Source organism: Tauraco erythrolophus, chromosome 14, assembly GCF_009769465.1.
Source record: "Tauraco erythrolophus isolate bTauEry1 chromosome 14, bTauEry1.pri, whole genome shotgun sequence".
NCBI lineage: Eukaryota > Metazoa > Chordata > Aves > Musophagiformes > Musophagidae > Tauraco > Tauraco erythrolophus.
The window spans coordinates 16,832,453-16,847,536 of NC_141478.1; the positions used below are offsets into that span (position 1 = coordinate 16,832,453).

The 15,084-nt window shown below is 35.4% G+C and overlaps 1 protein-coding gene across 2 annotated transcripts in view; it reads right to left on the reverse strand.

Annotated features, from left to right (window-relative positions):
• LRRC49 (leucine rich repeat containing 49) overlaps positions 1-15,084 on the reverse strand; it is a 49,634-nt gene that overhangs the window by 12,832 nt on the left and 21,718 nt on the right. For both annotated transcript variants that reach the window (XM_086620204.1, XM_086620203.1), the window contains 2 exons: positions 11,023-11,170; positions 3,186-3,269 (listed from right to left, as the gene is read on the reverse strand). In XM_086620204.1, the coding sequence (XP_086476330.1) occupies positions 3,186-3,269; positions 11,023-11,170 (232 nt within the window). The remainder of the gene's footprint in view (positions 1-3,185; positions 3,270-11,022; positions 11,171-15,084) is intronic.

Sequence of the window (15,084 nt, forward strand, 5' to 3'; positions counted from 1 at the left end):
GCTAGGAAAGGCTTTATTTGTTTTAAAATTGAACACTTACATTTCTGTTTTAAGATAGACTCTGTGGTTGGAAAAAAAACCACAACCAAACACAAAGTTTGATTACAGCCCCTTTTTTTCAAATAGAAAAAAAAAGAATTTATTGGATATGCAGAAAGGCAGGGAACCAGGGTACATCTATTTTTACAATTTGAAATTAACACTTTTGATGCATTAAGTTCGACTTACAGTCGCTATGCTCCCAGGTTAAATCTACAAAAGTAACATGTGACTGTTATCATCATGTTTTTATATAGTTCTTTTCACAGTGGGTGAGTTGTGGACATCACCGCAATGTAGTTCACTAAGAACGCTCCTCACGGTATTCAGTGTTGGAGATGTGAAGTGTAAAGCACTACAAACGAATATTTCTTTGAAACACAGAAAATAGTAGATCAACAAAAAAAGCAAGCATTTCACCGTCTGTGACTGCTAATTTGTGGAGCCTAGGTATTTCCTGTAAGGAACAACTGCATATAAACGTTTCACAACATTTAATACCTACATTGCAAATCCCTCATGCTGCAACTATTACACTCAGAGCAAACACCGTGATTGGTTTCAATGACGGATACTGCAGAGATAGATCTAATGGACTCTAAACGCTGATAAAAATTATGTTGATAATTGTCTATAACTGACACTGAAAGTACATGGAAACTGCTTTACTTTTTTTCTTCTCAAAGTCTTTTAATTTTAAAGAGCTCAAAACTTGATTTCACATTCAATCTGTCCAAAGAGTTATGATGTTATCTGGTTAGAGAACACTAAGCACCCAACTTTTACAAACTTCAGTGATGACGGGGCTCCATGTCACAGAAAGTAGAGGACGCTGAAATAGTCAGCATTTCTTCCAATCACATTTAGAAAAATTTATTTGTTCTGGAGGGTGAGGGTCTCCTCAACCTCAACTACTGTACAGCTCTACTGCTTTGTTAGCCCTCAGTTGTGGGCTGCTGGATTCCTACAGACTTTTGAAAACTTCCAAGAATTCATTTTACAAAAAGCAAATGTTAGAAGTGTGAAGCTTCTGCTAGCAATAATATTTACTGGCACAAGAAACAGTTAAGTTCAGTCTCTGTTGGAAAGGAATTACTTTCTCTGTACATTTCAAAGTACATATTGAACTTTCCCAGAGGAGTGGGTTTTAAGTAATAAAAAAATAGTCTGGAAAAAGAGAGATGAAGGAACTCTGCTGTTCGGGTAGAAAAGTATCAGCAAGGGGGAAAAAAAGAGATATTGCTGAAATTAACTTTTCTGATGCAGTGAATATAAGAAAAGAGCAATTGTTTGCTACTGAATGACTATTTATAATTTGATTTACACAACAGTTTAAAAAAGTTTGGAGGAAGGTGACAACAAAAATTGAAAAATACGATTCTCTAAATACTTTCTTCAGATTTCACTAGGAAGAAAATTCTATAGCTCGCAACTTTTTCACTGGACATTGTATCTATGAGTAGATTCGTTCCTTTCAATTCAAATGTGTGGAACAGGAAAAAAGAAACCAGAATCACACACAAGAACGTATGTACAAAGGAAAGATACACAAAATCACTGAATCATGCAAAAGATACTGGTACTTGGCTCTCATGCCACTTAACTATTTGAAGATAAGAAAGATACCTTGATTAAATTACAAAAAACTACAATGTAATGTTGAAGCCTGAGTAATAATGGCATTATACATCAATTTTTTTTTTTTTCTTCTAAGGGAAGTTTCCACTAGCAAAATGCACTGAGAAATCTAGGCCATCAAGACATGCAATCTCTCTACTACAAGAAAACATTACATCAATGGTTAAGAACGTGAACTACAAATAAACACTTTCAATAAACACCTTTTTTCCAGTCCAGAGACACAGTTAGCTTTTCAACAGCATAAAATAACACTGTGTGAGAATATTATTCACTAATGTGCCATTTCTTTATGTTACTAAGAACTGCCACCAAAACTTCAAACCTTAAGAGTCTTTAAATACCTCAGTATTTTAGAGAAAAAAAAAAACAAAAAAACTCCCACACAACCACTGCAACACTGCTTTACAACAAAAAGTCTGCTAAAAAAAACCCCACTTTTATGTTCTATTGATTTTTGTTCTTTTTAAACAGAAAATCAAAATATACATGGATATAAATATAAAGGAAATCAAAATATATTCTTAGACACTAGACATTAAATTATTTTTCCTCCCAACAACTAATATACTGTCAACATTCTGTTTGTGTCTTTTTATTTTTCAGAGTTATGTATATTTGCTAAACTTCCTACAGCCTCCTGCAACTGCTTTCAGTCTAATCCTCTTCATGAAATATGATTTTAACTGGATAACTTAATATGGTTACAGGAAAATTTTTTGTCTGTCTGTCAAATTGAAAGAGCTTTTTGTATAACCAATAACTGTATAAGGAGACAGCAAGAAGTTTTAGGTACTTTATCCTCCAAAGAAAAATGATTTGGAGACAAATGGCAATATTCAGTCAACAAATGAAATGCAGATACTCTTCAATCCTTGAACTTTGGTCTCCTTTTAGCAACATCAGTCACTTAGTCACCAGCCCCATAAGAGTATTCTGGAGTGCTTCTCGGTCTCCCCTGTTAGAGCCATTCCATCTGACATATGTAAGTATTAACCAGGCCAGGTGGTCTAGTAGGTAAGTTTTCTTCTGAAAAAAGAGACAGCTGGAGCCTAGCTGCTGCTCTGATGACTGTTTAACTCTTTCTACAAAAAGGAACAACTTCAACAGGAAAGAATGAAAGAAAAACTACTTCAGAACACCCTGCACGGCAGTAGTTAGAGAACTCACCTGAAATGGGGGAGACCAAGTTCAAGGAACCTGAAATAACTGAAAAGTCCTTTACTCTGTATTTATCTCTGCATTTGTGAAAATGAGGTTTGACATCTTTTTACATATATCACACTCATGTATTCAACTGTTGGGTTTTTTTATTAAAGTATAACTTGCATAGTTGACTGAAGAGAGATGCAGTTGCGGAGTGCACTTTTTAAGCTGTAAAAAAAAGTTTAGAGAGACAGAGGCATATTGGGATATGTAAAAGCTACAGCAAAGAAAAAAATAATTAGGATATAGATTATTGCCGTAAACAGGCTTACAGTAGGCTTAGAACAGCCATAGAAAAATACCTTAAGCAAGGTCTGTTTGTGACTTTCACGCTTCCTTTCTTCCTCTTTCCTTGCTGCAACAGATGCCATACGTCTTTCTTCTTCCTGGATGAAAAAAAAGAAAAACAACCTCATAAGAGGAGAAATTAATCAAGTTCTGAAAAGTATTATTAATAGATTAGTAATATATTTTTGTGTTGGTATTTGAAATGCAAATTGGTATTTCTAGGATTTTTAACACTTTAATGTTTCTAAATATTATTTAAAACAATAAAATTGGTAATTACAAATAAATAAAAAATACTGAAAAAATAGATGTCTACTCAGTTACAACTACTGAAGATAAAGCTATTTAAAACTAGTATTCGTAAAGGCCTTTGAAAAGTATAAAGCATATGATGAGTATGACAGTGGAAGAGAACATTTTTAAATATAACAGTGCATTATATCTTTGTATTTTTGCACTACTTTTTGCAATTAGTACGATTTTATTTGTAAGCCAAGACACGGAATGAATGAGCTGAATTCTATTTATGCTCAAATCATAATTTAAGATTGATTTTTATCATTATAACCTGTTTCCAGGGGCTTGCTTTTCTCAATCAGCAACAGAACTTGAGAAGAAAGGAATATTTTCAAAGTTAACTACAGTACATTTTTTCTCATCAATATTGTTACCTATTCAAGAAGAAAGCCATTAATTTCTAAATAACAGAAGTCATGCAAGTGAAGATGCTTAATTTTCCTGGCACAGCAATTTAATACTACAATACACCCCTATTAGGTTGAATACTCCCTGTTTACACAAGTCTAAACATTCTCAGAGCACAGTATTTTTAGGACATATATTTTTCCAAGTAACAAAAGAAATGTTCACTATGAAGTAAAAAGTGTAGAGGCCTTCCAACACAAATATTTGGGAAGCATACTTTAAGTTATTTTGATTTACTTCACATGCCATGTGGGTGTTTCTATTAAAGTATCTTCCCAGAACATACGGACAGTGTTTTGATTTCCCTCAAAATATAAAGCTCCTGTCCTAACCTTTTCATTTTCACTTTCCAGAAAATTGTGTGTTAAGAAAATTAACAAACAAAAATGAACAGAAAACATCATCAACCATGAAGATATATGGATATGTCAAAATTTCTACATAAATAAAACATCCTATGTTTAGAGCACTGAAAGAAACCCTAAGCACATGGGTGAATGCCTACTGGAAGATAAAATAAAACAAGAACTTCACACTTAGCACTGCTATTACATTTTCAAGAAAATAATTTCCAAATCATGAGAAGTTAGGTTCACATAGCAAACTTACTCTTAGCTGTGTACAGCTCCCCTGAAACCCCATGACATACCATGGATTTTGACACTAATCTGAAAGGTGGTTAAATAAAAAACTTCCAAATTTGTCCTCCATGACTTTAACCCAATATATATAGGAAACAAGAGGAGTATCTTAATGCAGATCAAGGCATGAGGCTTTATGTAGAGTAAGCTTCTCTAACCCAACCACATGCAAGAATTTCCCTCGAACACTAATTGGAAAGCCTAATTTTTTTTTTTCCTCCCTTCTTGTTCTTAAAGTAACTTCTGGCCTTTTGAGGGTGAAGTTTTGTGGCAGCCTCCTCTGCTACTGGGCTTTTCAGTTCTTCCTGAACAGGGTATTATCAAGGGCTGGTGCCACAGAATTACAGAATAATTCAGGTTAGAAGAGACATCAAGAGGTCACTAGCCCATGCTGAAGGAGGATCAACAATAAATAAATAATTAAACAAAACCACACACAGATGCACAAGGCCTTCTAGATCCCAATACAACAAAACAGCACACAATGAAACCTAGTACCTGAACAGGAGGGTACAGGGTGAGGCTGTGAAAATCTTGAAATAAACCCCATGCAGGTAATATACTACAAATACGAATGAATAATTAACAGTGCAAAATAAAAATGTAATGTTTCTCAATATATGATTCAAATTCTTGATAACTACAGACATTATTCTCATGACAGACATTTATCCCAATTACATGCTACAGTGCACTAAGTTTGTGTTTACTTAAAAAAAATTTGAGGTCTTAAAATAAAAATAGGAACACTAGCAAACTACCTTAGTGATATCTTTCTACAGAAAGTGGGTTAGAGTTGTTCTGTTGTATTGGTTTGAGGGGGGTTTTTTTATTCCCTAATTAAATCTCTTCATGTGACCTTGCATTTGCCCTCTTTAACTTGGCTTCCTAAAGAAGCAAGCTTTTTACAATTCCAGTGTCTTAACCTTCTCTAATGACTTCTCAACACATCAAACATATTAAATAAAGTACATTTAGAAGTCTCAAATCAAGGGTTTTTTTTGTTCCCTACAAGTTTGATTACATAAAATCAGTAAGTAGAAAGAAATCTAAACTATTTTTCCCACCAAAGGAAGCAAAAATTATCCATTCTCTTTAGCAGAAAACAGCTGGCCAATCATCATAGACTCAGCTCCAAACTGAGGTATTGTTGTGTTTCACATTAGGGAAGGTGAGAATTACAGAACAAAATTACACTAATCTACAGGAAATTAGCCTTCATTGATTTTATTCCTTTCAAAACAACTGAAGGTGTTGTTTTGTTTTTTTCCCCCCAACCTTTAATACAACCATCCACAAAGTTCCCTAATTCAGTTTTCTCTCAGCTTCCAGAAATACCTCTTCTTACTCTATCTTCCATGTCTAAGCCTCCCCTTAATCCAGCCCCAATGTGTACTTTATGACGCTGTCTTCCATACATAAGGGCCTACTGCCCTCATTCGAGTCAGACCAGTGCCTTCCCTGCCCACACAGTCTCAATACAAATAATGAAAAGAGCTAATACAAATTATGTTATAAAAAAGAGTCTCTTATTAACTGAATAAGACCTCTTTCTTGATCAAGAGTTTATCCTAATTACAAACATTTGAAAAATACTATTTCTTTTACAAAAGAAATTACCTCAGTCTAAAAAGAAAACACATCCTAGTTTTTCTCAGTATTAATAAAGGCAGAATGATAGAGAAAAAGTCTGAATAATGGTCAAGGGCCAGATCTACTTCTTATAGAAATCAAATCCATATTTGTTTCTTGATTAATCTTACACAACATACGCAATCAATCTTGAAAAAAAACCAAAACATCCCCACAAAACCCACAAAAAAAACCCCAGAAAATCCACAAAGTTTTTATAACTTTTGTAACTTTTATAAAGCTCTTAATAACTTTGCCACAATTAATTTTTACTATTACCTCTTCTCCTTTACCTCCAGTTCTTTTGCCATTCTATCTCCCTTTTTCGTTGCTCCCCCTTATTATTCTGCTGCTATTGTCCAGAACTTTGTTTCATGTTTAATCCAAAGACAAGGAGGAGGATGCTTTTCTACAAAGTGGAAGTGCCAGATCATTACAAAAGGACTTGGATGTCCTCTTGTATATTGAAACATCCTCCACTTACTAGCTCCCCACTTCCCATCTAAAAACTTACTAAATGGCTAAGAAGCCATCCTCACAAAAAAAAAAAAAAAAAAGGAAGGAAGCAGAATTCTCACTTTCTGCAGTGAGATTTTCAGGCTTCTGGTTTACATGCTCAGTGAGAAGCAACAGTAGCGACAGAACACAAGGCAGCAGAGGCACATGAAAGCCCTTACTGCCCCCATGAAAACTTTCCCTCAGAAGTGTATATCTACATCTCTGTGACATGCTGGGAGCTCCCCCTGCTGCTACAGGAGCACCACGGTGACTGTCACACCACGGACTGCGGCCAAACCTGTCGTTATGGCATCAGTCTTCTAAGAGGTAACATCCAGCAAGACCTGAGAAGGATCCTAAAGAGACCACAGCAGAATGCACATATTCTTCCTCACTACTGCTTTACTATTATTCAAACAAGTTCTTTTTCAACAAATGATAATATTTAAGTCACGGGAGAAAAAGACACTAAGCCTAGTTAGTTTAAGACACAAGGAATGCTGCATTTCATTTCCATAGTACATTTACCATAAATTATTTGAATACTTTTGCTATAGATAAGAAACAGCTATAGTATACTTGATATAAACTACTTTAGGAAATGAAAAGAAAAAGGAGAACATGAAGAATGACCTGGAACATACATTTAAGCTTTCAAGGCACAAAGAGACTCAATACAATACACCAAAGATAAACAAATTTCAGCTCACATACTTGCAAGAGGCAGACTACTTTTTGCTATGTATACCACAGAGGCTGATTTTGCATAAGAATGAAGTAAGAATGTAAAAATGGTTCTAGTAGAAATATAGCCATGGAAAACAAGTACAAAATTTTTGACAAATAGTTCTTTAAGTGATATTTGACAATAAGCTATATCTCCATTTTTTACTTTTAGTATATTTTCACAAGACCTGATTTAAGAGAGAGAATTACAGTCCACAAAAATGACTCTAGAAGTTCCTGAAGAATCTTATTTTCAAGTGGAAAGAAAAAAAATACGGATCCTTCTCTAAACAACCAGAACACTCCATAGTGATGATGGAATCGATAACGAATCCTCTTCTGGATAAAGCAGTAGAACCCACTCCCCGATCAGCACAGAAATGTCTAAGCAAATAATCAAAACCAAACACAGTTTACTTTAAGCATATAAAAACTATAAGAATCACAGTGGAAAAAAGCCAAGTTTTTAGTGTTAAAAAGATGCAGCTTGTCTTTCAATTTGGGAACCACAGCACATTTAAAACATATATACATACACTATATATTACATATACACACATGTAAATATATATACTTAGGAAATTCTGTTGAGAAAGTGTATTTAAAGTGATGGATGGCAAATGTTCCTGGTTAAACAATTTCTCAGTAAGGAATATATGCACATTTCATTCATATTTTAATATTTTATTACATGTTTGCAGACTATCTGCTTACTGTTATGAAAGACTGGAGGAAAAAGGATAGGTTGCAGCTAAACTGTAAGCACCACTGGACAGGCTCGCTTTTTCAAACGTTCAAACCACAAAACACATTTGAAAAGCTCATTGCCGTGTGTTAACCAAACAATGCAAACGACCACATATGCAACCTGAGCCTGCTTTAACTGCAGCGCACTTGAATTTCGCATGAGCCAACTTCATTGAGCCATAAATCAAGTCACATCACCTCACAACTAAGGTGGACTAAAGCTGTAACTGTTACAGTTACTGATGGAACACAGTATGTCCAGCCTGAGAAAGTAGATGATTTCCAATGATCTGACATTTTACATACACAAGAGGTCAGGTTTTTCAGTCATCTTCTAGTGTGGAAAACGATTAAGTGTTTACAGTCTTATAGTGAACCTCGTTACAGGTGACGAAGCTCCACTGATCTCACCAGTGCTGGGTCCATGCCTCAGTGGTTTAAGAATTTAAATCATACATTCAAAAATGGCTTAGGAATGAGATGGCCTAAGAAAACACCCACTTCCTCATGGGTCAGGTTTAAAAGTTGACATAATACAATGCAGTCCCTTTGAGTAAAGGCAAATCTGCCTCGACTTAAGAAATATTAGAACAATTACAGTGTAAAAAAGTTTTATTCTGAGTGCAGAATACTTGATTTTCATGGCAGCTACATGTTTCTGAATAGTTCCCTAAAGCAGAGACAGTTACCACCAGACTTATGCTCCAAGGTTCCCTTTCTCCAGAGGATCCTATGGAAAAGGCCTGGCACTAAAGAGCACGTCTTCTTGAAAACCAATATGAATAAAGCTCCAAAGTCTCTTACAAACTTTTGAAAATATCCTTCAGATTCTATTCTTTCTTGAAATAATTTTCTTGTCCCAGTGAAGTCAGCAAGTAAAAGAAGAGCTAAAAGCTGAAGTAATCATTGTGTAAAATTCACTTCTTGAGCAGAAGAGCTTCTGAACAGGTTAATGAAGAATTCCTAGTCAGAAAAAAGCAGCCTCCCAAGTCTGACTCTTAGTTCTTTACAAGACAAAAGAATGCTTAAGTTCAAAATGGTCTGAATGCTCTTGAGACGAATGAAGAAGAGATCCTATAAATGTAATTACAGTTTAGGTATACTAATTGAGTGAGAAAAAGCACATACTCAATATCCCACTTCTTTCATTCTCCCCCTTACAGCCAATGACAACACCATGTTGTATTACTAGGCAGAATAGCTGGATTTGGTATTGCCGATTCTCAAATTTTATCACAAACCTTATGATACTTGTTATTTTTCTTAAAATCTCAGTTTCTTAAGTCATAAGATTATCTGGGTAACAGAGGTTTTTATTGAAGAAAACATACAGCACCCTCTACATGGAGAAAACGTTGAAAAGAAGTTCTCAAGGCTCAAAAACCAGAAGGCAAATAAAAAGAACGCAAAACACACTGTTTTTACAAGTAGATTTATGAGCAGAATGATGCTGAAGTCTGGTTTTCTATGGCTTGTTGTCTTGTGGTTGATTCTCTGATGTTTAACAAGGTGCAAACCCAGATTAAGTTTTTCCCATGGCTGCGCATTTCTAGCATCTTTTTCCCCATACAGATCCCAAAGAGTCTAAAAAGGAGTTTGAGCTCTTTCTACAAGATTTTCTCCATCACAGAGTCCTACCAGGATTTATCTCCTCTCGAGGAGTGGGGGACAAAGACATATTTTCTTTATGTGACTCAAGTTTCTGAAATAAGACTGAGAAAGTGATCTTTTTAAAAGCAAAGCAATTAGCAAGTTTGCAATTAAGTCAGTATAAAGTCACAAAAAACCCCACAACTGACCCATAGGATAGCTGCAAACAAACAAGTATTTAATCTTTTTGATGCTGGCAGTAAAACTCTCACAACCCAAAGCACTTTAAAATTAATGTTTTCCAAAGACACGTTGTATTTTACATCATAATTGGCTTTATTTTATACTCATGGAGGATTGGCTACAGAATGATAGATGGTAAACGACAGGTGCAATTGCTAACGCAGTACAGCCTTTGCACAAAGCAAGCGAGCATTTACAATAGCTATCTGTATCAGCGGCCGGTCAGAAGGTACCACTGCAATGCTCTTGCTTGTAAAGTATATCCTATTTGTTACCTTGCAGTTGGATGGATTGCTCTTGTAAGGAGGACACGCTTACATGCCACTTTTGAGTAGACACAGAAGAACTAGCACAGCTATGCTTATTTTAAGAGATAAGAGTTGACCAAACAGTAAGGTGCCCTGGTGATTACCCTTCATCTTCTACCTTACAGAGTATTTTCAAGATGTCTGTAGCAGACTTAGCTGTCTGCAAGTCCTCTCTTCCTTATCAACTTTACCTGAACTTGAGCAGCGGAAACAGAAATGAATGGGGAGAGTAGGTCAGGTAAGGAAGGGAGAACTACAGACACACAGACACTGTGTGATCACCAGGTTTCCTTAGGGAGGTAGACTAAAGAAACCAACAAAATTTTTTAAATTAAAGAAAATACCAGTAATGCCAATTTTAGGGTAAACAGACTATTCCTTTGGAAGAAACATGCTGTTCCTTTTCAGCTACACAGTAAACCAGTAAAGGCTGTTGAGAAAGTTATAACCAAAAGCTTTGCAGATTCTCTCCTTCTCTCTTTGCAGATCATGGCAATTGATCACACAGTATTTACTAATTAAGAGTTTAAGTGTTTAAAAATAATCGTTAAAAATGAAGTAAAAAAGCACACCCTTACATAATACTACACAAAAGAAAAAAGGTTAAAGTTTTAAATATTGTAATGTCTATACACCATTCTATTCCATACTACATTAAGGAAAAATGGTGGTATTTTTAATACATATATATACAGAAAATCCTACATTTTACCTCTGAATTTAAGAATCTAGTAAGTTTGACAAAAATAGAAGTTTCTTACTGTGATTCTCTTCATATCTAGCTGTCGGAGCTGCATCATATGATGAAGAACAGTGTGTTTGTACCATGTCTCCTGAGCTATTGGATTGCCATCAAGGGTGATATCTGACAAAGATGAGGAATCAGCAAGGCACAGAATATCCTCAAAACTGTAATCGAAAAAGTTTAAAGTTTTAATGTCACAGAGTAGGAATAACTTTGAGATGGAAGATTTTATTCCTTAAGAATACAACATGAATATTTACCTGTACTGAAAAAAACCCACCCATCAGTACTGCATATGATAAATCAAATTGAAAGTATTCTGAAACACAGCAGCTGCTGTTAAGTATTTTAATCTCTTCACATACAGGTAAAAAGAGATATAGAATAAGGAAAACTTGTTAACTATGGGAGTATAGTTTCACCTAAAAAAAAACAAACAAACCCAAATGAAAATAGGATACATATCAACTCATATTCCAAAAAAATAATACAAGGTGTATTTCCCATCAAAGCCAGCAGGAAAACCATCAAAATACAAGAAAAGCCAACCACAAATACCACAGAATGATCCTGGGTGTTTGCAATCTCATTAAATATCAGAAGAAAAGCAATTACAAACCCATCATATTATTGTCAAAACAGATTTGTCTACTGTTCCGAGTTCAGTCTACAAACACTAAAAAGTTGGCTTTTTAGACAACATCTAATTTCATTTCCTGACAAAAATAACTGGCTTGTGTAAACTGTATTTAAAGATATACAGCCTATATCATGTTCCTTTTCATTGAAGATGGAATGTGAAAGAAAGCAGCTGACTTAGATAAGCAGTATTTTTAAACAAAAGAAAACTTTATAAATTGATTTATTAAAAAAAAAAAAGGTGAACAGTTACAGAAGTAAATATGACTCCCCAATGCCTTTGAAGAAATTGATTACAGTGTGTAAATGTCCAACTGTGCACCCATCCTTATGCACTTTGGCCTTCAAGAGTCAAGTCTGTGTTACAAAGTTAAGTAAGTTCAAATGGAAAGTATGAAATAATTTGACTTGATACTTTTGAGAATGAAGTTAAAATCTGAAAATTACAAGAGAATCAATGATGATGACAAAAGTAAAGAGAGGATCACTTTACTAGATAAACAAATATTTAATGACATTCTGCAATAAGAGACCATTTCTGAAGTGGAAAATATGGAATCATTGCCCTTTTTCTCATATTCTGACAATCTTACGGATTGCACCAACTGGTTATAGTTCCTCTCACTCTTGGAGGCAGGAAAAGTCTTCCTCAACTAATACTTGGAAGGATACCAAACTTTAAGTATGCCCTTAACTCAGGGATCAGGAAATATATGCAGTACAGATGTTCAGTATTAGACTGTCACTGAATAAAGTGGCAACTGCCTTTGTCATTGGTATGACTCAACTTTCAAAAAAGCACACAGTTATCTGCTGAGGACTAACATTCAGCTGCAAAGGGCTTCAGATCTGCCAGAACACCACAATGGAACCCGAGATATCCTTGAAAGATCATAGATATTAGATAAAACAATTTCTGCAACAATAACAAAAAGAAATACAAAAATAATATCACTGAATAGCAATCAGTCTCAACCAGCAGAAGAAAGGCCTAGATACCAACATTAGCTCATAGGAGTAAAGAAAATAAATTACCCAATAAAAATCTCAGAAAAACCCAACACAATTAGTACAGTATGCAAGTAAGTTCTGCATGATATACCCAATGGATGCAGCAGAAAAATGATGATCAAGTGGAAGATTCTACTACCTTTCTGCTTAGCATATTAAAACAACATAAGAACTGATGGAAAATGAACTATGTAGAGATTCCAAGGAAAGCAGTGAAGGCGCTCAGCATATCTGGAGAACTATATGTTCTGTACATGTGGTTAAGACAAGTTTGATTATCATTTTCTGCTTCTTTTTGTGATCAGATTTCCTTTCTATAAAACAGCTTGTGCACGCACATTTTTGAAGATCAGGCTGACATATTACTTAAAATACATACTCAGTAAAAGATAACCTTCCCAAATGATACTGAAGTTTGCTTTACTAACTTGTAAACATGTCAGAACGAGAAAAGATAACCGAATTTCCATTGGGCTAGAATAGATTTTGCTTGACAAACATCAACATTTTTTTCATCTTCCAAGTCAGTTTCAAATAATGTAAATATATTTTTTAAAAGCATTAAATATCTTTAGTCCAAACACTTGACCAAATAGTACCTCTGCCATTACATATGTCTTACAGATTTTTAATACAACCATTCTCTTCAGGAAATGACAGAAGAGTTGGAAGTTTGCTAGTGTTTTCAAGACCTTCCACTTATACATACTGCTGTGCTTTGAAATTCTCAGTGCTTCAGCATGCCAGAACGTTAATTCTGGAGCTAAAACAGATGTGCTTGCTTTATGCTGCCCTATTAGCAGCTCAATTTTAGAGCAAAACAGTAGCACAAAATAGCTATGTTTTCTCATCTTTGTATACATGTATTAAAAATAGAGCTTTAGAAATTCAATGTAGAAAACTTGATATACTGTACTTGTCACACTGGCATCCCAATCCTAAGCCAAGCAAAGCTTTAATGTAATGCACTTACCAAACAGACTGCATACTTTACAACCAAGCTTCTGTCTGCTTCCCAGCACGCCGACTGCTGTGACAGAGCCAAGTGGTGACCACCCTACAGGAATCAGAGGCCATGTCTCAATGCTCTCTCTAGCCTCTGTTCACCACAAAGGAGTCTTTAACCTGCTCGTGAAATACAAAGCAGCTGTGGATGATGCTGCTTCAGACTGCCTCAGTTAGTCTTCTTGAATGGAATGTCTGCTTCTCTTTCCAAAAGACCTTCTCCTGCAGGAGTCACACCAAACTACAGCAACCATCTCTCCTTCCCTGTCCTTCTTTCTTCCCAAATGAATTTATCTTTGCTAAAATGGTAGTTTCAGCAACATAGAAACAAGTTGTGAATTTGGGCTAAATTACCAAAAAGTGTTTTCTAGAAATCCTCTCAGAATAGATCAGTTTTACGTCTTGCGTGCATGCTTAGGGTCCTGCATCCAACTCTCCCTCTCTGCCAGAGGGGATGCAAACCCACTTCTCCTGCCTCATACAAGAGCGTGGCAATTACTGAGCAGCAGAGTATTCTTGAGTGGTGCAATCTCAGCCTGCACCAGTGATATTCTTTCACGTTTACACATTTAGTAGGCAAGAAGAGGACTCAGGAACACTTGTCCTCTGTTACAGCCTACTTGCTCGGGAAGACAGTTGTTCCTTCTCTATACATTTGCATCAACGGCTCTTTTAAAGCATTTTCCATAAAGGCGAAAAGCTCTGGAGAAGAGAAGTAAGGCAACATACTCGCTATAGTCTGACAGAACACCCAAGAGGCAACTGCATGTTCAAAAAACATTCAGTCAAAGAAAAAAATTGGGTTTTCCCAGGTTTCTAACCACTAAACTACTGATGAAAACAGATGTTACCACAGCCAATCTTTCATTCCCCTTGTACTGCTTTTGTTCAAGTATTTAACAACCTGTTTATAAATTTTCATTCTGCTGAGAGAAAAAAAAAAAAAAAAAATCTTGATTTTATTAGGCTAAGAACATTCCTTCTCTCAGGTTTCCAATTCAGCAACCAAATGAAGAAAAACAATTACACATCCTTTGGACTGGTATCCAACTTGGTCCATATGGCTAGACAATGTGCCTTAACAAATTAAAAGGCCAACATAGTGCTGACCTGGACAGCAGTGTAGCAGTAAAAATATGTATTTTGTTTCCAAGATTAAAAAACAGTCTTCCCTGGTTTCACATTTTGAAATACGGGCAATAATCTTCTTTCTCAATCTCAGTGGCATATCCTTCCTGAAGAAAACAGTTTCTGTAACCTCTTCCCAGTACCGCATGACAAATTCAAAATGGGATTTCTCCCCGTTCTTTATAACTAGGTTCTAGAGATATATATTGCCTTCAATCCTCAGGTATGAACACCATCAGTTTGTAACTGTTAAATTTTTGGGGTCTGAAGCCAGAAGTAGGACTTCTTTTACTTC